At 41.3% G+C, this 19861-nt stretch overlaps 1 protein-coding gene and 1 non-coding gene across 2 annotated transcripts in view; both read left to right on the top strand.

Annotated features, from left to right (window-relative positions):
* The first annotated feature begins 13762 nt into the window (after positions 1 to 13762).
* LOC148093223 (small nucleolar RNA SNORA7) lies at positions 13763 to 13902 on the top strand. Its single transcript, XR_015714463.1, has one exon. It is a non-coding gene; the product is annotated as a small nucleolar RNA SNORA7 (small nucleolar RNA).
* Positions 13903 to 14592: 690 nt separating this feature from the next.
* The window catches only part of HSPA4 (heat shock protein family A (Hsp70) member 4), a 42299-nt gene continuing 37030 nt past the window's right edge, over positions 14593 to 19861 (top strand). Inside the window, exon 1 of the mRNA XM_016197563.2 lies at positions 14593 to 15063. Within this exon, the coding sequence (XP_016053049.1) occupies positions 14957 to 15063 (107 nt within the window). The 5' untranslated portion in view covers positions 14593 to 14956. The remainder of the gene's footprint in view (positions 15064 to 19861) is intronic.

The raw sequence follows: 19861 nt of genomic DNA, 5'->3' as shown, positions 1-19861 counted from the left end.
TCAGATGATGGAGACTTTGTTACCTTAAATACACATTCTTTGAAACATATGTAACTTTGAAATATATGTGTGTATTTCTGGGCCCCCATTCATTTTTTAAATTAATAATTATCCAACACCTCAAATGGTTTAGGAACTGGGGATAAAGCGCTGAACTTAAGCTCTTGCACGCATGGGACTTTCTTCAGACAATAAACGGAGGCAATGGCCAACAAGCATCAATACTGTAGTGGCCCTGGCCAGATAGCGCAGTGGTTAGAGCGTCGTTGCCAAGGTTGCGGTTTGTCCGCTGGGTCAGGGCACATGCAAGAATCAGCCAATGTATGCACACATAAACTGGAACAAATCGCTCTTCTCCTTCTCCCTCTCCCCCTTCTTCTCTCAAATCAGTAAATTAAAAATTTTAAACAATAAAAGAATAGGAACTTAAAAAAAATTGAGAGTAAGAGGGTAAAAGTGTTTTAGCACTGAGTGAGATCCAGAAGGTAATGTCATGGGACCTCTGAGCACATCTTGTACTCAAAACAACAGGATCTTACTACCTGTTCTGTTCTTCAGCTTGCTTTGTGTATTCCTCAGCGTACTCAGGGACATCTTTTTCCATATCAGCACGTACAGAGCTAATTCATTCTTTCTATATATTATGTTATATGGATTACATGGTTATTCCACAATTTACCCAACCAGTACCCTGTTGTTGAACCATTAGATCATTTACCACAAAAATGGAACAAACAGATTTTCAAGCATTCACTGTGCCTCTAAGATGACTTCCTAGAAGTGGAATTGCTGGATGAAATGATGTGAGCTTTTGATTTTGTAGATATCAACTATTACCCTTTAAGTAGGTTGTACCTGTACCTGCTTCCTCACCAGACCTAAGAATGGTCAAACTTTAACTTTTGCCTATCTAATAAGCCAATATGACATATTATTGACAAAGTTGAGTACCTTTCATATGATCATTGAAGACTGTCTTTCATGAATTGTTCAAATTCTTTTCCTATTTTTCTACTGGATTATCTTTTTAATATTGACTTGTAGAAACATTTAATATTTTACATATAGACCTTTGCTTTATATTTTACAAATATTTTCCTATCTTGTCTGTTGTCTTTTAACTTTGTGATCATTTACCCTGTACAGAGACATTAAATTGTTATATAGGCATTTTTAGTAGTCTTTTTCTTTATGAGTTCCTAGATTTGGCTCATGCTTAGAATGGTCTTCTATGTACCAAGAAGACCATTCTAAAAGATTATTACAATATTTTATTTTATCATAATTCTTTAATTACAATTATGATTATATTCTTAATCCTAATTTTTAGTTTTTGAAACACCATTTACTAAATTATCACTTCTTTATTGATTTGAAATGCCACTTTCTCATATACTACATAATACAAATTTAGTTTGTTTAGACATTCTGTTTTCTTCCAAAGATCTATTTGTGCTAGTATTTCTGTCATTGTTTTAATTTCCATGGGATAATTATAGGATATTTAATACCTGGTAAAGCAAGTACCTTCTAATCAGTTCTTTTTCCCCCTCAATTTTTAAATTGCTCCTAGGCATTTACTTTCCTAAATGAGCTTTATTCTCAGGTTTTCAAGTTTCTCACAAAACAATATTATGATTTATTTGTTAGCTAATTTTAAAAGAAACTGCATTATAGCAAATGTGAAAAGGCAGGACACAGAATGAGACATAACAAATCAAAAGGAGGAAGCAAATGATGATTTTCTAGTGATGATTTGGTTGCACACCTGGAAAGCCTACCAGAATTAATTAAAAGCTTCTAGAGAGTTCAACATAGGGGACACACACAATACAGTATTAACTTGCTTTTTCAGTGGCAAGACCAAGCCAATGTAGCTCTTTCCCACTAAAACCTGTAGGCTTGAGGCACTCTCAACTTTGTCCAGAGGCTCCTGGCTAAAATTCAGATGCTAAGTTTTGTAAACCTTAATGGGTAGAAGCTGAAAAAAATTAAAAACTCTTGTGAAAACTGCAAGTAATTTCTCTCTGGCAATAATTAACACTCTACTAGTCTTTAAGCAGACCATTCCTTTATTCTAGGAAAACCTCCCCCAAGTGTCTTCCAGTTAAGTAAGATGTCTCAAAGAACTTGGAGGAATGAATGGAAAAGGCATGTGTAGGAGGGAGAGTTGCATCTCTCTGGGCTGGATTGCGTTTGGTCAGGATGGTTGTTTCCTGCCCTGACCCTGACCTGTTTATGAGCACCTGTGTTTAGAGACCTGAGCACAGATCAGGGCCTACTTTCTGGGCTGGCAAACTGCAGTACACAGAGCCCTGTGCTTAGTCAACTCCCACACTTGGTTTAATGCTCTGCTATTGCCATGTTGAAATTCTTAATATCTCTTGAACAGGAAGTGCCGAATTTTAACTTTGCAATGGGCCCTATATGTTCTGTAGCACCAGAGGTAAAGGTGTTTTTACAAGACACTGGGACTGAGCTTAATGAAAACTAGCTCCACCAGGGTCAAAAGAGGAGAGAGAAATGATTCTCACATTTTTCCTGGAATTCGGAATCAGTTTTTTCTCTGAATATTGGTAGCTACCATAAATTTAATTTAATTTATTTTTTTATCCTGGTGCAAAATCAAAGGTGGGTTCTCCCTTCACATGCGTTTGCATACAACAACAAAGAAGAGTTCTCCTTCCAGTAGGGTAAGAAAATGTGACTAACTTTGCTAAATAAGGGAGTGGTTCAGAATAGAGACCACTGTGTTTGTGTGTGTGTTTTAAATATATCATTATTGATTTCAGAGAGAAGAAGGGAGAGGGAGAGAGAGGGAGAGAGAAACATCAATGATGAGAGAGTTGTCATTGATCGGCTGCCTCCTGCACACTCCTGCGGGGGATCGAGCCCACAACCTGGGCATGTGCCCTGACTGGGAATCGAACCTCAGTCTCCTGGATCCTACATCAATTCTCAACCGCTGAGCCACGCCCAGCCAGGCAAGACCACTGTTTTGTAAAGAGTGGTGGCCATGCAGGAGGACTGGCAGAAGGGCATTTGGGCCTCTGTGGGAATAAGTCTCTGGTTCTCTGAATGAAAAAAGGATGGCTCTTCTACCAACCTCTGGGCTCTGGGGTGAGAGTGGTACCTGAAGTCCCCTGGGATTGGGAACTTCCTCAATTATTGGCACTTTCCAAGTGGGCTTGAAAACTAAATACTCAAAAGTTGTGACACATTCTCTTATCTTCAGATACAGCTGCTTGGGCCTCGCAGAGTCCTTGTGCCTCGATGCAATACATTGCTATGACGTAACTTCATGAAATGATTGTAAAGCTCTGTGGTTGTGAGTCCAGGGTTTGCTGGTTCCCTTACTGGTAATTTAAACTTAAATGCAGTAGGAGAGAAGGAAGTTGATCTGCTGAGAGAAGCAGAAAACCCTACCTAGACCTGATCGTCTCCTTTCATCATTCTTTGGGTTATAACTTCCATTCATTAAATCCCTTTTGTGATTAAGATGGTTCAATTTGGGCCTGGCTGGTTTGGCTCAGTGGTTAGAGCCTGGGTGGTCAAGGGTTCAATTCTCGGTTAAGGTCAAGGGCATGCTCCTGGATTGCAGCTTTGATCCCCGCTCAGGGTGTGTGCAGGAGGCAACCAATCAGTGTGTCTCTTTCACATCAATGTTTCTCTCTCTTACTCCCTCCCTTCCCTCTCCCCTCCCTTCTACTCTGTCTAAAAATCAATGGAAAAAATATCCTCAGGTGAGGATTAACAACAACAACAAAAAAGATGGTTCTGTTTGGTCCAAAGAATCCTTGGAGGTAGGCTTTATTTCCATTTTACAAATGAAGAGACTGAGATTCAGGCCCTGAATTTTGGAACCAAGTTTACCCAGTCGTCTGAGTGCACTGAAGCCCCTACTAGAAGTCTCTACTGAGACTCAGATGTCTTTGTTAAATAATTTATTCAAGGACCACATCCCTGAGCTTTTTCCATTACATATCTCCCCTTTCTCCCAGCCAATATTGTTTATTTTGAAATAATATAGAACCAGTTTTCTTTTTTCATTCAGGATTCAATTGCAAGAAACACAAAACAAAACTTTGGCTAAATAAAGAAAGAATTGATTGGCAGCTTATTGGTTAGCTCATGGTCTAGAAGGAGGAATTGTACATCCAGCCTCGAGAAGGTCTTGAACCAGAAAAGTCCAGATCTTAGCACTTGAGAACTTGGTGTGCTATCTCTTTAGGCTTCTGCCAGCAGGCCCAAGCCCATGCTGTGCCCCTGTGCCTCATCTCAACAGTGAAGTTCCCTGGTGGGAGTTTACTTGGCTTTTTTTTCTTAATTTTTTTTTTAAATTTATTGATTTTAGAGAGAGAGACATCAATTTGTTGGTTTGTTGTTCCAGCTCATGATGACAGTCCTCTGAGACAGGGCATTAGTGACCCTGTTGTTCCCAGCTATGCTGGACCCATCAGGGTCTCTTACCTGAGAATTTTGTATTTGTTATTTTATTTTGTTTTTTTCATCACCATTTATCTCCCCTATGCCCTCTTCCTCCTCCACCCCCTGGGAATTTTAGATTTGAATGAAAGGTGTTCAGTTTTTATCCCTGCATAGGGTTGGGCTTGAAGCAAGTTCACTCTGAGCTGAGAGGCATCCAGTCTACAGAGAAAGAAGTATATTAAGAAACTTTTAGCTAGAGGTAATAGAGCCCTTGACTCAAGAGGTTTCATGCTTGCCTGAGTGTGTCTGTAATGCTCTCTTTGTTGGTTGTCCCTGCTTCTCTAGTCTGTGCTTGTGGGCTTCTGTGTTAATGCCCATCATGTGACAGGTGTCCAGTAAGGTGTCCTTAGAGGGCCCACCCCGGCCTCCCATTCCACAGTTCCCTGATAAGGAAGACCCCAGCTCTAGCTTGACCATTTCTTTCTCAACTGCTGCCTCTTGTTGCAGGGGTGCCCTGTCCTAGCCAGCAGCCTTCTTGGGTAGGGACTGGTGAGACAGTCCAAGGCCAGCCACCTATTCCACTGTGCAGTGGATCCCAGGGAAACAATCCCTGTCACACGAGATTACTTTCCTCTCTTGCGTTTTTCTTAGAGCCGGCTCACTCCAGGTCCCTTCTCCTTTGTTCATATTTGTCCCTCCTTTGTCAAAGGGGGAAATTGGCAAGCACACTGCCTCAGCAGATGGCCAACTAAAATGCAGAATGCGGGTTTCCCCTTCCTGCATGCATCTCTCTCTAGTTTTTACAAGCGCCTCCCTTCTCTTGTGTCTTCTCTGGAGGGACTGCAGCTTCCACCCCTCTCTTACTGGGAGGAGGAAATCTCTTCTCATCATAAAGTCTTTCTGCACTCCCCACAAAGCAAACCACCATCTCCCTTTCACTCCTCCCCATTTTTACAGACCCTAGAGGGTGGCTGAAGTGGGAAGGAGGCTGGAAACCCTAGGCTATTTCTGTCCACCCTCTTGGGAGAATTGGCTGGCTCCAATTACTGGCATTTTTCTTAAGGCTGTGTATTAGTTAGCACTTTTTTGTTTTCACCTGTGGGTTCTGATCACTAATTCTGGGACACCTGGGAAAAATCTCATGCACTATCCTGTTAGAGCAACAACAATAACAACCATCTCTAATATTTCTTGAGCAATTGCTGTGTATCAGGCAATGTACATTTTATATTAACTGTCTTACTTAATCCTTACATTGATCCTATGAGGTAGGTCCTATACATCCTGCATTTTCAGGCGAGGAGACAGGCTTACAGACTATTAAGCCACTTAACTAGTCACTCAGGCAATGCATGTGGAACTGGTATTCAAGCCCAGCCAGGTTCTAATGCTGCAGAGCCATAAGCTGTCTACTCTACTCCCTCTCCTGTATAAACAAGGGAAGCATGCTTGCCCATTGTTTTTTCAAGGAGATATATATATATTATATATTATATATAAGGTGTCCCTCACACCTTAGCTAGTACTAGGTATTGCGGTTTGTTTTATTGCCCATTGTTTTTTCAAGGAGATATAAGATATATTAAGATATATATATATATATTTTAATATATCTTTATTGATCTCAGGGAGATGAAAGGAGAGGGAGAGAGTGAGCTAGAAACATCAGTGATGAGAGAATCATTGATCGGCTGCAGCCCGCACCCCGGGCATGTGCCCTGACCGGGAATCGAACCCTGATCGCCTGGATCCTAGGTCGACAGTTAACCTCTGAGCCACGCCCGGCCGGGCTCAAGGATATATTTCTTGATGTAGAATTACTGTCACAGGGTATGTATGCACACTTTCCCCCAAAATGCTTTCTAGAAAGGCTGAACCAGATCATAATGTCCCTCACACCTTAGCTAGTACTAGGTATTGCGGTTTGTTTTATTTTTTTCCACTTTGGTATGGACAAAGGGAATTTTGTTATTGTTTTAATTAACATTTTAAAAATTCCAACTGAGGTTGAACATTATATGTTTATTTGTTTTATTTATTCTTTCTTTAAAAATATGTTTTTATTGATTTCAGAGAGAGGGAGGAGAGAGAAAGAGAGAGAAACATCAATGATGAGAAGGTCATTGATCGGCTGCCTCCTGCGCACTCCTACTGGGGACTGAGCCTGCAGCCTGGGCATGTGCCCTGACCGGGATTTGAACCATGATGTGCTGGTTCACAGGCACACGCTCAACCACTGAGCCATGCTGGCCATGCTGTATTTATTCTTTAGTGAACTTTGTCTTTTTTGGTATTTTTTTCTGATTGACTTTGCTAAGTATGTATATATCAATAATATTACTTCTTTGATGCCATATATATTAAGAATATTTCTTCCCAAGTTGTCAAAGAATAAATTTTTATTATGGTATAAAATATACATAACAAATTTATCACATTAACCATTTTAAATGTACATTAAAAAAATTTTTATGTGTCAATCTTCACCTGAGTATATTTTCTCCATTGCTTTTTCAGAGAGAGTGGAAGGGGAAGAGAGAGAGAAACATTGATGTGACAGAGGCACATCGATTGGTTGCCTCCTGCATGTGGCCCTTGGGGCTGGGATCAAACCTGCAGCCGGTAGGTACGTGCCCTTGACCAGGAATTGAACCCCTGACCCCTTGGTGTGTGGGGTGATGCTCTAACCACCGAGCCGCAGTGGCCAGGGCTTACGGGTACATTTGAGTGGCATTCAGTATATTCTCAGTGTTGTGCAGCCATCACCATTGTCCATTTCCAGAACTTTTTCATTATCCCAAATAGAAATTTAGGACCCATTAAAAAATGACTCTAGATTCACCCCTAGATTACCCAAGCCCAGGGTAACCTCTGTTCTATGTTCTCTGAATTTGCTTATTCTAGGTACATCATATATATGGATCGTACAATAGTTGTCTTTTGTGTCTGACTTGTTGCACTTAGCATAATGTTTTCAAGGGTTATTCGTATTGTAGCAGGTATCACATTTCATCCTTTATCTGTCTATATATCACCTATCTATCTATCTATCTATCTATCTATCTATCTATCTATCTATCTATCTATCTATCTATCATCTATCTATCTATCTATCTATCTATCTATCTATCTATCTATCTATCTATATCTATCTATCTCTATCTATCTCTATCTATCTCTATCTATCTATCTATCTATCTATCTATCTATCTATCTATCTATCTATCTATCTATCTATCATCTATCTATCATCTATCATCTATCTATCTATCTATCTATCTATCTATCTATCTATCTATCTATCTATCTATCTATCATCTGTCATCTATCTATCTCTATCTATCTATCTATCTATCTATCTATCTATCTATCTATCTATCTATCTATCTATCTATCTATCATCTATCTATCTATCTATCTATCAATCATCTATCTATCATCTATCTATCTATCTATCTATCTATCTATCTATCTATCTATCTATCTATCTATCATCTATCTATCTATCTATCTATCATCTATCTATCATCTATCATCTATTGATTTCAGAGAGAGGAAAGGAGAGGGAGAGAGAGAGAGAAATATCAATGATGAGAGAGTCATTGATCGGCTGCCTCCTGCTCGTCCCCTACTGGGGATTGAGCCCACAACCCGGGCATGTGCCCTGACCGGGAATCGAACCTCAATCTCCTGGATCCTAGACTGATGCTCAACCGCTGAGGCACACCCAGCCGGGCACATTTCATCCTTTTAATGGATAGTTCATTGTATGTATATACGGCATTTTGCTTATCTACTCATCTGTTGATGGACACTTGACTTGTTTCCACCATTTGGCTATTGGGAATAATGCTGCTATGAGCATTGGTGTACAAGCATCTATTTGAGTCTTTGCTTTCATTTTCTTTAGGTATATGTCTAGAAGTGGGATTTATGGATCATATGATAATTCTGTGTTTACCTTTTTCAGGACGAAGTTTAATTTTTAAAAAGTTAAAAACAGCCCTAGCCAGGTAGCTCAGTTGGTTAAAGCGTCTTCCCACTACACCAAGGTTGTGGGTTCGATCCCCGTCAGGGCACGTACAAGAATCAACCAATAAATGTATAAATAAGGGGAACAACAGATTGATGTTGCTCTCTCTCTCCCCCTCTCCATTCCTCTCTCTCTAAAATCAATAAATTTGATAAAAAGTTAAAAACACACAAAAAATGTTAAAAACATAGAAATATGTATAATGAGGACATGTCAGTGATCTATAGGGGACCAGCGGGTTAGTAAAGCTGATTCAGTGGAGAGTTCAAGAGACTGGAAGTGAAAGAAAGAATGCTGAAATTAGATTGTTAAATACATAACTTTTATTGTTTTACAGTGCAATAAAAGCATAATCTTTGGGAATGTCTTTTCTACCAGACAGAAATCATTTGCATCACTCCTGTACAAAAACCATTTGTAATTTATCAGTCTTCTATATGTTAACATCTAATTTTACAGAGTCTGGGCCATTTTCTATTGTTTTATTATGATATTGAAAGAATAAGCAGTAACATTTTTGCCTTATCTCCCAATTTTGGATAATTTTTCTTAACTTTGTATTTATTGCCTTTCATTTTGTTTGGGGTCCTTTTGCATTCATTTTCTATCTTTGCTTTGACTGTTGTCTTTTGGTGTTATACTTACAAAAGTTCACTATGTGTGTGTGTTTATATAAATATATATGGATATGTATATATTCACCTTTATTTTCTGGTAATTATGTGGCTTTATTTTTGAAATTTAATTTGTAAGCTTTTAAGTATTTGATTTATTAGGACTATATTCTTGCATATGGTTTGAGGTAGGGATCTATTTTTTCCAAAATGGTTAGCTAATGTCCCAACATCGCCCCTTCCCCCACTGGTTTTAAATGCTGTGTGTCATATACTAAATTCTCATACTTGGGTTTGTTTTGGGACTTTTATTTCTGTTTGTCTTCATCCTTTCTAGCACCAGGATCACAGTTATAATTATTACTGCTTAATTATACTGTGCTCCTTCTTGCAGTTCTGATAGGATGGCTTTGCTGGCAACCACACCTTTGGTCAAGTTACTCCTCACAGAGAAGGGGTCGGTGACCAGTCTTGCTTCACAAGTAGCAGCAACTCTCAAATGTTGCAGTGAAACTGGGTTGCACTTAGGAAACCCCACTGAAAATCTTAGAGGAAGACACCCACCTAAGGAACCTGAAAGTACATGTGGAGTGGGAGCGGGGGAGGAGAAGCTCATTCATGAACTTCCTCTCAATCATGTGGTTATTTTTTCTGTTCATTTACATGGAGATGCTGGATTGTCACTGTGCGCCCCCAACTTTGGAAGGGGATTTTACTTTTTAGAGAAGAAGCCCTGAGAAAGAACATTAGAGAGAAGTCCTGAGGCAGGCATTTTTGGTACTCCTTTGACATTCTAGATCTTAGTCTAGGTGGGGCCGTCTTGGGCCCCTAGATTTCATCTCACTTAGAGGTAAGATAGACATGCCAACGATGAATGTGCTACTCCTTCCTGACTACTCACAACGTCTGCTAATACTATTGGAATAAAAAAAGATATCCTCACTGGCACTGGCTGCTGAACCCAGGACAGCTATCTAGCTGGAATCTTTAGGTTCACTTTTTTTTCTCTTCAAAATGAAACTTTTGCCTTTCGTGGAAATGGCACAGAATATATTCATAGTATTCTTAAAGGGCCAGTAACCCACTCCTGAAAAGTGACTTATTAACTACATTTCTACTCTCTGTGGAGTATATTTGCCCCCCTGTATCCGCAGGTTCTGCATCCATGGCTTCAACTAACCCAGATCAAACATATTTTTGAAAAAGTTAAATTGTTGTTGCCATGTACTACGTAGTTAGGACTACTGTGGTCAAGTCTGTACTGAATATGTACAGCCTTTTTGTTTCTTGTCATTATTCCCTAAATAATACAGTGTAACAACTATTTACACAGCATTTACATTGTACTAGGTGTTATACGTGATCTACAGGTGATTTAAAGTATATGGGAGGATGTGCATGGGTTATATGCAAATACTACACCGTTTTATATAAGGGATTTAGGTATTCATGGCATGATTTACGTATCTGTGGGGTCCTTGGAACTAATCCTTTGGATACCGAGGGATAACTGTATCAGAATATCTTCATAGTGGAAACTTCTTTTGGTCACCTTTTCCAAGCTTGTCTTTGTCTTGTCTGTAAAAGAAACTCTGATGCTTCCAGTGAGCTCAGATCACCTCTTCTCTTGTTTCGGCCTGCTGCTGCTGCCTTTTGCATTAGGGATGGATTCCTGTGCCATTGCCAGGAAAACATGTTAGTCATTCTCTTCTGAGTTAGGGCTTATACTGCTGGCATTCAAGTGCCAAACTGTAATCATCTGTGATATATTTAGATTTTTAACTCACATTACATTTGAACATTAACTACGTCAACAAGAAAATAAATGTTCCTCCTTTGGTTGGGAAGCAATGTATGGGCAGACTGCCACATCAGCTTGTTCATAGTAACACTGTTCATAGTAACACTGTTTCTTTATCAAATTACAAATATTCACACTCCAGACTCCTCTTTAATCAGGAAAAGTGAATTATTATCAGAGGCCACAGGGCCTTTTAAAATAATTGTCTTTTGAGTCTTAGAGCATGAAGAAAAGAGCATTCTGTCCTGAAACAAATGAGTTGTTTTCAGCTGAAAAGAAACCAGCATAGGATACACTGAGTCCTGATGAATTTGATAGTTAAAACAAAAAATGGTAAAGAAAGCTTTGTAATCTGTAGAAACAAGATGGCAATTGCTGCTATGGCAGGATAGCTCCCTGGAGGGGGGGAGGAGAGTCGCAATGGGGTGACTTTGAGGGGGTTTTTGAAAGTCCCTCCATACTTTGGAACAGGACAAGCCAGAGCAAAGCTGAGCTGAACAAGTCATAGTCATATTTCTGCTCTTAACAGACCAGACCAACAGGCAGGACTTTGGGGTGGAGTTGGCATTTAAGCTACTGGAGGTGGAAGAGGGCTGTGTCTGAAGAGAGGGTGGAGTTGATGGATAAGGAGGTTGTGAGTCAGGCCAGGAACATTTTTTGAATCAAGGGACCTAGATGAGGGGGTTAAATTTTCATGACCATATCAGCTTGTGTGGCTTGGAGAAATCTGGGCAAAGTTCACCCAGCATTTTAAGATTATAAAGAGGAAAAGGGCTGGGACTGATATGATGCTATAGGTCATAGGTATCAGTGTAATTAGCCTGAATAAGGAAAAATCATGGGGCTTCGGAGCAGGACCTCAGAATGAGATCATAGTGGTACTATGTAAGCAGACAGTTTTACAGAGTAAGAACCCAAGGATTTCAGCCAATTTGGGGTTAGAAGTGAACTGTAATGGTATTTTTATATCAGAAGAGCATATGATTAGAAAAATGCTTGAGGGGAAAAAGCAGGAGTCTAAATTGTGTTCTATTAACTAGTATTTCTTATACTTGTATTTATGATTAAACAAAGTGAAACAGGTTTTCTACAAGACTTCTCAGAGCCTTTAAAATGGTAGTATTAACCTATTAATATTTCATGGCACATTGTTCTGAGGAATAGAGTTTTGGATAGGCCGATTTAATCTAATGTTAAAAAAGGCACAACCAAATTCAACCACCATATACAACAAAAACACTGAAAGGAAGGAAAGTATTCCAAAATGTCAATAGTGAATGATTCTAGTTGAATTATTTCTATTACTCTTTTATTCCCTATATTTAATGGGCCTCTATAAGTAACATGAATTTAAAGAAAGCAATGATGTAGCCATAGGAAACCCATGTTGAAGTCAGAGTTTTAAAAGCTGTGTGACCTTGAACAGGTTCCTCAACTTCATCAGGTCTCTGTTTTCTTATGTATAAAATTGGAAAATAATACCTACCTCATGAGTTTGCTATGAAGATTAAATGAATTATGATATCCAAATCACTCAACACAATGTCTGGCACCTACTGTAGGAGCTAGAGCTGAGGTAGGATATAGTAATTATCATTGAGTGATTAGAGTTTTAGAATGTAAAATAGGAGTGCTGATTTAATTAAGGGCACTGGTCCACTGATTATGACATCAGGGAGACCAGAAAACACTATTATCTGAGTTTTTAGCTTCCTCCTGAAGTGAAGAATTGCAGAAGCTGCTTCAGAGTATTAGGACAGTATTTCACAGGACACTTGGCAGGATGACTGAGTTCCCAGCTGAGAACCTTTTGTCTCATGGCGAGTAGCCTATGAATACTATATTTTTAAAACAACAAACAAACACCTTCCTGATTGCTTGGAACTAAATGTAATGGTTGTACCAAAGAACCGCATTTAACAACTTCCTTCTTCTAAAATACTCAAGATACTCTGGTGAATGAAAAGAAGTGTGCTTCAAGCACAGTGCCTCCAACATTATTTTGGCAACTTCATTGCTTCACAATTGTGATTCTTGGAAACTTGGCAATAAGATTCTTCAGAATTCTTAAATAACTCTTTCTGACTTCATTTATTTAAATATCCCAGAATAGCCTCTTGAGCTATAAGTTTGAGGGATCCAGGAAACTATTTATAGCAGGATGAGTACTCTCTGTGGCTGATGTTAATGTTTTATTTTGAGAAGAACAAATCCTTAAAAAGATTGATAGGGTTGATGGTATTTTAAACTGAAAGCAGTGCCAAGGCAAATAAGGCAAGTAGATATGAAATTGGAACATAAAGAGATATGGGTGTGCTTTTTGCCAGTTTAGTTAAAGGCAGGGGAGGACTCCCACAAGAGGGAAGGCACAGGCAGAGTCTGTAAGCCAGGTGCAGTGTTCTTTTAGGTGGATTAGACTCTTCAGCCTAGGGCCTGGCCTCTGTTTGCTCAGTGCTTAATAACCTAGAGCAGACTAAGGGAGACAGACTGCCATAATTAAGGCCAATATTGTCGTTGGTGTTATTGATATCCCCCTAGGTAGGAGAAAAATAGGAGACGGAGGAAGGAAGGTCAAGGTTAACCTAACTTAAAAAAAACACACACCCAAAACTTTGTGTGTTGGGGGCCGTTAAAAAAATAGAATCACAAAAGTAAATATTTAGAACAAGAAATCACCACAAATAACTGGAGACTTGGGGATTCAGTTTCTCCTTCTTTTGAATCTTATCAAGCAATTTACCAGACATGCTTATTACTCAGAACTGCTTTCTGATCGCAAGCTGCCTTCCCCTCCGCACCTGGAACACGCCCTAACTCTCAGCAAATCGCTGCTCTCCCAGATGCTCCTGCAAGTGAGAGGCCCTTAAATTAAGATTCATTAGTTTCATCCTCCCAGGATCACGTCTTGAGAGTGGCTAATATTCTGCCAGCTACAGAGATGGGAGGGCAAGCAAGCCTGGCAGAGGTACCCTTTCCATTTCCCGCTTGCTCAGCAGCTAGTGATTGGAAGACAGTCTGCATCAGTATTAGAAAGATTCATTGGCTTCATGGAATCCTCTCTGTACTGGCCGGTCTGAATGGACCTAGGTCGTTTATCATCTGTGTCCCTCGCATCCAGCTCAGGACAGGTGCTTGGAATATGTTGGGGATTAAAAGGTTTTAAGTCCTGTAGGCCTCTCAGTCTGATCTAAGGACAGGAGTGGTGTAGAAAACGGTGCGGCGAGGCTTAAGGAAAACAAAACAAGACGAACCCAAGGCGGTGGGGTTGAGAGCGGATTCCTTCCCTCCGCCAAAGAGGGCGCTGTTTTTGACTCTGACGTAGCTCGACTTACGGACCCATTTGGGGCCGTGTTCCAACAGCTGCCTTCTCCTCTACGGGCCAACCTACGCCGAAGGGAGTAGGAGAGGCCTCTTACTTTGAAGATTAGTTCGCGCTCCCATTTTAGGTGCCCAACGCAAGGTGGGGCGCAGAAAGTCCCACCGCCGGAAGCTGCTTTGGATATAAAGAAAACGGCGGAAGTAGGCCAAAGGCACTTCCTCAATACTTTGCCTCCTGCCCGCTCGCCTTTCTTTTGGAGGAGGAGGTGTTCCGCTGTTCTTTGCTTAAGTGGAAAGAGCTGCGGCGGATTCTGCGCGCAAGTTCCATTGGCTGGCTCCGCCTCCCAACCACTTTCCACCTTCCCAGGTTCTCTCGCCTGGACCTGACGTCTACTGATACGTGACTGGGGCGGGACCTCAAAAGGAAAAGCGTCTAAGCCGAGATCTCGCGAGAACATTTCTTTCCTTCGCAGTTCTCGCTCTGCGGCTTCACTCTCGTCGCAACGAGATCTTTCGAGATCTTCTCCGCCCCCGCTACCCGGCGCCCTCTCTGCGGCCGCTGAGCCGGAGCCGGGCTGAGCAGCGCGCTCTGCAGCCGCTCCATTTCCGAGGACCTAGGCGCTCGCGTGGACAACCCGACGTCCTCCGCTAGCACCGGTCCCCCGGCCTACGCGGTCCGCTCTCCGCGCGCCAGTCCCGCCGGGGTCCGTGTCCTGTCTCGCCGGCCGGACCCGGGCTCGAGCCTGAGCTGTAGCCGGCGCCATGTCGGTGGTGGGCATAGACCTGGGCTTCCAAAGCTGCTACGTTGCTGTGGCACGCGCCGGTGGCATCGAGACCATAGCTAATGAGTACAGCGACCGCTGCACGCCGTAAGTGTGGGCCAGGCCGGCCGCGTGCACTGGGGGATGGGGAGGTAGCAATTGCTCTGTTCCAGGACCCTCGCGGCTGGGGAACCCGGGACGGGGAGTCATCTCCGTTCCCAGCTAAAGGCCTGGTGGGTAGTGTCCCCCCACTGGGTGCCAGGTCACTAGTGGCCGCGACCCGCCGTGTGGGTGTGCGCCAGGGGCGAGGCCTTTTCCCGGTGGCCCGCCGACTGAGCGAAGGCCTTGAACCGGGTACTCGCACCAGCGGAGGGCACGAGTAGGAGCTGGAGGGAAGGCATGCCTGGCATGTAGAACGGACCGAGATCGTCTCTCAGCGGGCAGAGACCAGGCCCAGGGCGTACTGACTCTTACTGAGCCTAACACAGAATTCGTAGCTTTGCACACAGCAGGCACTTAATAAAAGTTGAACGGGTTCTGGCGTCTGCCGGCGGCTAGGCGTTGGAGCGGCCGGAGTCCCACGTGAGCGGGGGCGGGTTGGCGCCCGGAAGCGAGGGTGCCGGAGAACCTGAGGCTCAAGCTCGGGATGGAGCAGAGATCTCAAGCTTGGGGTGGTACGGACAGATATCAGGAAAAGATTTAATAAAATCGATGCCTTCTTGACACTTCTGCATTCACTTTGTTTTTTCCCATCGTTTCAGTGTATTGAACCATATTGGGTCATTTTCTGCTATTCTGTACATACCCACTTTTCACAGTAATACATTCCAACCAGGGTGTTAGCCACAATTGTTCATGAATGCCTCGGGCTTATTTTGGCATCCAGAACCTATCGTAGGTTATGGGACCAGTATAGACACAGTTCTAGAAAAATCGTGACTCAGTCAGGTCCTTCCTTGGTTAGAGTAAGAGACTACTCTGAGTTCATAGAGATACCTTTCAATCCATTGTTTTTTTCTTGGACAAAATTTTTTAAGCTATTATTTGGTAGGTTCTCAGTGTTGCTGGTCATGGGCATCTGTTCAGAGGTGTGGTTTTCATCCTCACTTTTGTGATGCTTTTTTTTTTTTTAAATCCTCACCTTAGGATATGTTTTTACTGATTTTGAGAGAGAGAAAAATATGGATGTGAGAGAAACATTGGTCGGTTACCACCCATCCACACCCCTACTGGGGATCGAACCTGAGACCTAGGTATGTGCCCTGACCAGAATCGAACCTGTAACCTTTTTGGTGTACAGGAGGATGCTCCAACCAACAGCCTCACCAGCCAGGGCTTAAACTCTAACTTTTATAGATTTTTACCATAAATTTCATTATTAGAAGCAGAAAAAAAGAATGTTTCCAGATTGCAATTAAATTTGCCTCAAAGACTAAGTGATGGGTGACCAGATACACCTTGAAATTGTTATAAGAAAATACCTTTTAAATTTTCCTTGTATGTTTTCCCAATATTTTCCTTTATATTCCTCAGGAATATGCACAAGTAATTTTTTTGATCTGTGATTTTTTTTTTTTTTAAATCCTCACCCAAGGATAAATTTTTCCATTGATTCTTTTTTTTAGAGAGTGGGAGGGAGGGTGGGAGAAATAGGCACACACACACAATCACACACACACACACATATCAGTGTGAGAGAGATACATCGATTGGCTGCCTCTGGAACGCACCTGACCCCACTGGGGATCAAACCTGCAATCCAGGTAAGTGCCCTCTGGTAATCAAACCAGAGACCCTTTGGTGTTTGGGTCAATGTCCGTCCTGCCACTGAGCAGCACCAGCCAGGGCTGATCTGTGATTTTGATTAGATTAGATTGCTGTGGCTAAGTAGAAGGTGGGAGCAGAAGGGTTGATCTTTATAGTGGTTCTGGAAGAATGATTTTATACCTCAGAGGTACACAGAGACTGTGTGATGTTTGTTTTAGTGTGAGTGGAAATGAGATTCAGATTCCAGAGAGTTGGCTATGATGGAAGTGCCTCATTTCAAATAGTGGGGGTAGTAGCATTTGGATTCAGGTTTTGAGGAGCTAATTGAGTCTTACCCAGAAGAGACAGCTTGCTTTCCCACCAAATTTAGGTTTCCTTCATTTTAGCAAATACTTAATGCCTCCATTATGCCAGCGGTTGTGCTAACCACTGGAGGTGATCTGATGAACAAATAAACAGGTTCCTCCCATCATGGACGTGGCTAATGGAAAAGTTGGATGCTAAACAAATATATGTAATTACTAACTGTGGTAAAGGTCCAGATGGGAAAGTATGATAACACAAGGACCTAATTTAAATTGTATGTGGGGTGGAGATGGAAGGTGCTCTTCAAGAAGTGCCATATAGGTTGGTACCTGGAGGTTGAGCAGGAATTTACTATGGAAGTTCTGGGTCTGAGGGAGAGCTGTTCCAGGCAGAAGGAATAGCAAGTGAGGACGACCTGTTGCAAGAAGAGCTTGGCACATTTGACAGGCTTAGAGGATCATAGCTGCTCTTGAGCTACTTGAGAGAATGGTGTGAGATGAATCTGGGAGGAGTTAGGCAGGGCAGACTAGATTATGGCAAAGTTTTGTAAATCATGGATTTTTAGGTGCAGTGGGAAGTGATCTAACATATTTTTAAAAAGTGATTAACTTTTTTGTGGAGAATGAATTTGAGAAGGGCAAGAGAAGAAGCAGGGTGATAACTTAGGAGGTTCTTGTAATATTTTGTACATGTTGGGAGTTCATGTTTAGTGTGGTGGCATGGGAGAGATGTGTGGGTGGCTTTGAGATAAACTTTGTGGAGTTCTAAATTAGGAGTGCCCATGTTGATGTTTTTTTTTTTTTGACTGTCAGCTTGGAAATATGGAAAGCCTATTTTTATATTTAGTTGGATTATTACAGTAGAAACAGTAGAAAGGGTATAGCCATAAAGGTTTTTTGCAATGAAATTTGTGGACTGTCAAACAGTAGAGAAGTTAATTGAGCCATACTTGCCAAAATGAACAATTTATAGGGTAGAAATGAGTTACTTATGAAAAATTTTTTTTTACAGTTCACATTTAATATTTACATTGGATTCAGTTGTATAGCACAGTGGTTAGTCATACACTTGACAAAGTGCTCCCCCTGATATTTCCAGTACCCACCTGGCACCATACATAGTTATTACAATATTATTGATTATGTTCCCTATGCTTTATGTCCCTGTGACTGTTTTGTAACTACCAATTTGTACTTAATCCCTTCACCTTTTTTCACCCAGCCCCCCACCCCCTTCTCTGTTGTCTGTATCTATGAGCCTGTTTGAATTTTGTTAGTTTATTTTGTTCCTTAGATTCCACATATAAGTGATACCACATGGTATATGTCTTTCTCTCACTGACTTATTTCACTTTGCATAATAATACCCTCTAAGTCCATCCGTGTTGTTGCAAATGGTAAGATTTCGGTCTTTTTTATGGTGGAGTAATATTCCACTGTATATGTATACCACAGCTTTTTTATCCACTTGTCTATTAATGGGCACTTGAGTTGCTTCCATAGCTTGGCTATTGTAAGTAATGCTGCAATGAACATAGGAGTGTTTTGGGTTTTTTTGGATATATACTCAGAATTGCTGGGTCATAAGGCATGAATTTATATTGTCATTTTCATGGACTTAGTTCCTAATGAAGTAACATATTAGGAATTTGAAGAGGTGAAATTATTATTATCCTTAAATATATATTGATTTCAGAGAGAGGAAGGGAGAGGGGGAGAGAGAAACATCAGTGATGAGAGAGTCATTGATTGGATGCCTCCTGCACGCCCGGGACGGGATTGAGCCTGCAACTCGGGCATGTGCCCTGACCGGGAATTGAACCATGAACTCCTGGATCCTAGGTTGACGCTCAACCGCTGAGCCACGCCTGGTGGGGTGAGATGAAATTATTTAAAAAAGAATTTTTTTTTAATCCTCATCGAAGTATATTTTTTCCATTGCTTTTCAGAGAGTGGAAGGAGGGGTGGGGGGAGAGAGAAAGAGAAACATGGATGTGAAAGAAACACATTGATTGGTTGCCAGGGATCGAGCCTGCAACCTAGTTATGTGCCCTTGGCCGGAATCGAACCCAGGACCCTTCAGCCGCAGGCCAGCGCTCTAACCACTGAGCAAACTGGCTAAGGTGAGATGAAATTATTAATAACCACCCTTCAGAGAGCAAGAGCTGAACATAGGTGTAGTTTCTGGGTGACTGGCAGAGTAACCTCTGATGCCTTATTTGTGCAAGAAAATTATTTCTCTGAAGTGAATGTCTTTACATGTCATGTAGATCTAAGAAGAGCAGCAGAATAAGTTGGATTTAAAGAAAAAGAAGGCTGCCCTGGCTGGTGTGGCTCAGTTGGTTGAGCGTCGTTCTTTACACCAGGGAGTCACCAGTTTGATTCCTGGTCAGGGCACATGCCTGGGTTGCAGGCTCGATTTTGCGGGGGGCAGCTGATTGATGTTTCTCTCACATCAATTTCTCCCTCTTCCTTCTTTCTCTAAAATCAATAAAAACATAAAAAAAATAAAAAGAAGGCTGATTTGTTAACTAAAGCTTTAGACTTCTCAGACCATTTCTCCTCATGTCTAATTGTATTGGTTATGAAAGTAGTTTCTTAAAATCAAGAACTAAAATACAACCTTGCATACAAAATTGGTAGAAATGATCTTCAGGAACTTTGCCATTAGGTTCTAAATATGTTTCCTAAACTAAAATTTGTTTTTTTCTAACTGACTTAACAAAATACTTGTTTGCTGTAATAATAAAACACTATAAAGTGTTAGAATTAGGTTTCTTCTCTAGTTACTTTCTCTCCTTGCATACCTTTTTCTAGATTTCCACTAATATACA

The sequence above is a fragment of the Miniopterus natalensis genome, chromosome 4 (assembly GCF_054644295.1).
Source record: "Miniopterus natalensis isolate mMinNat1 chromosome 4, mMinNat1.hap1, whole genome shotgun sequence".
Lineage (NCBI taxonomy): Eukaryota > Metazoa > Chordata > Mammalia > Chiroptera > Miniopteridae > Miniopterus > Miniopterus natalensis.
This window is presented reverse-complemented; position numbering and strand designations above follow the sequence as displayed.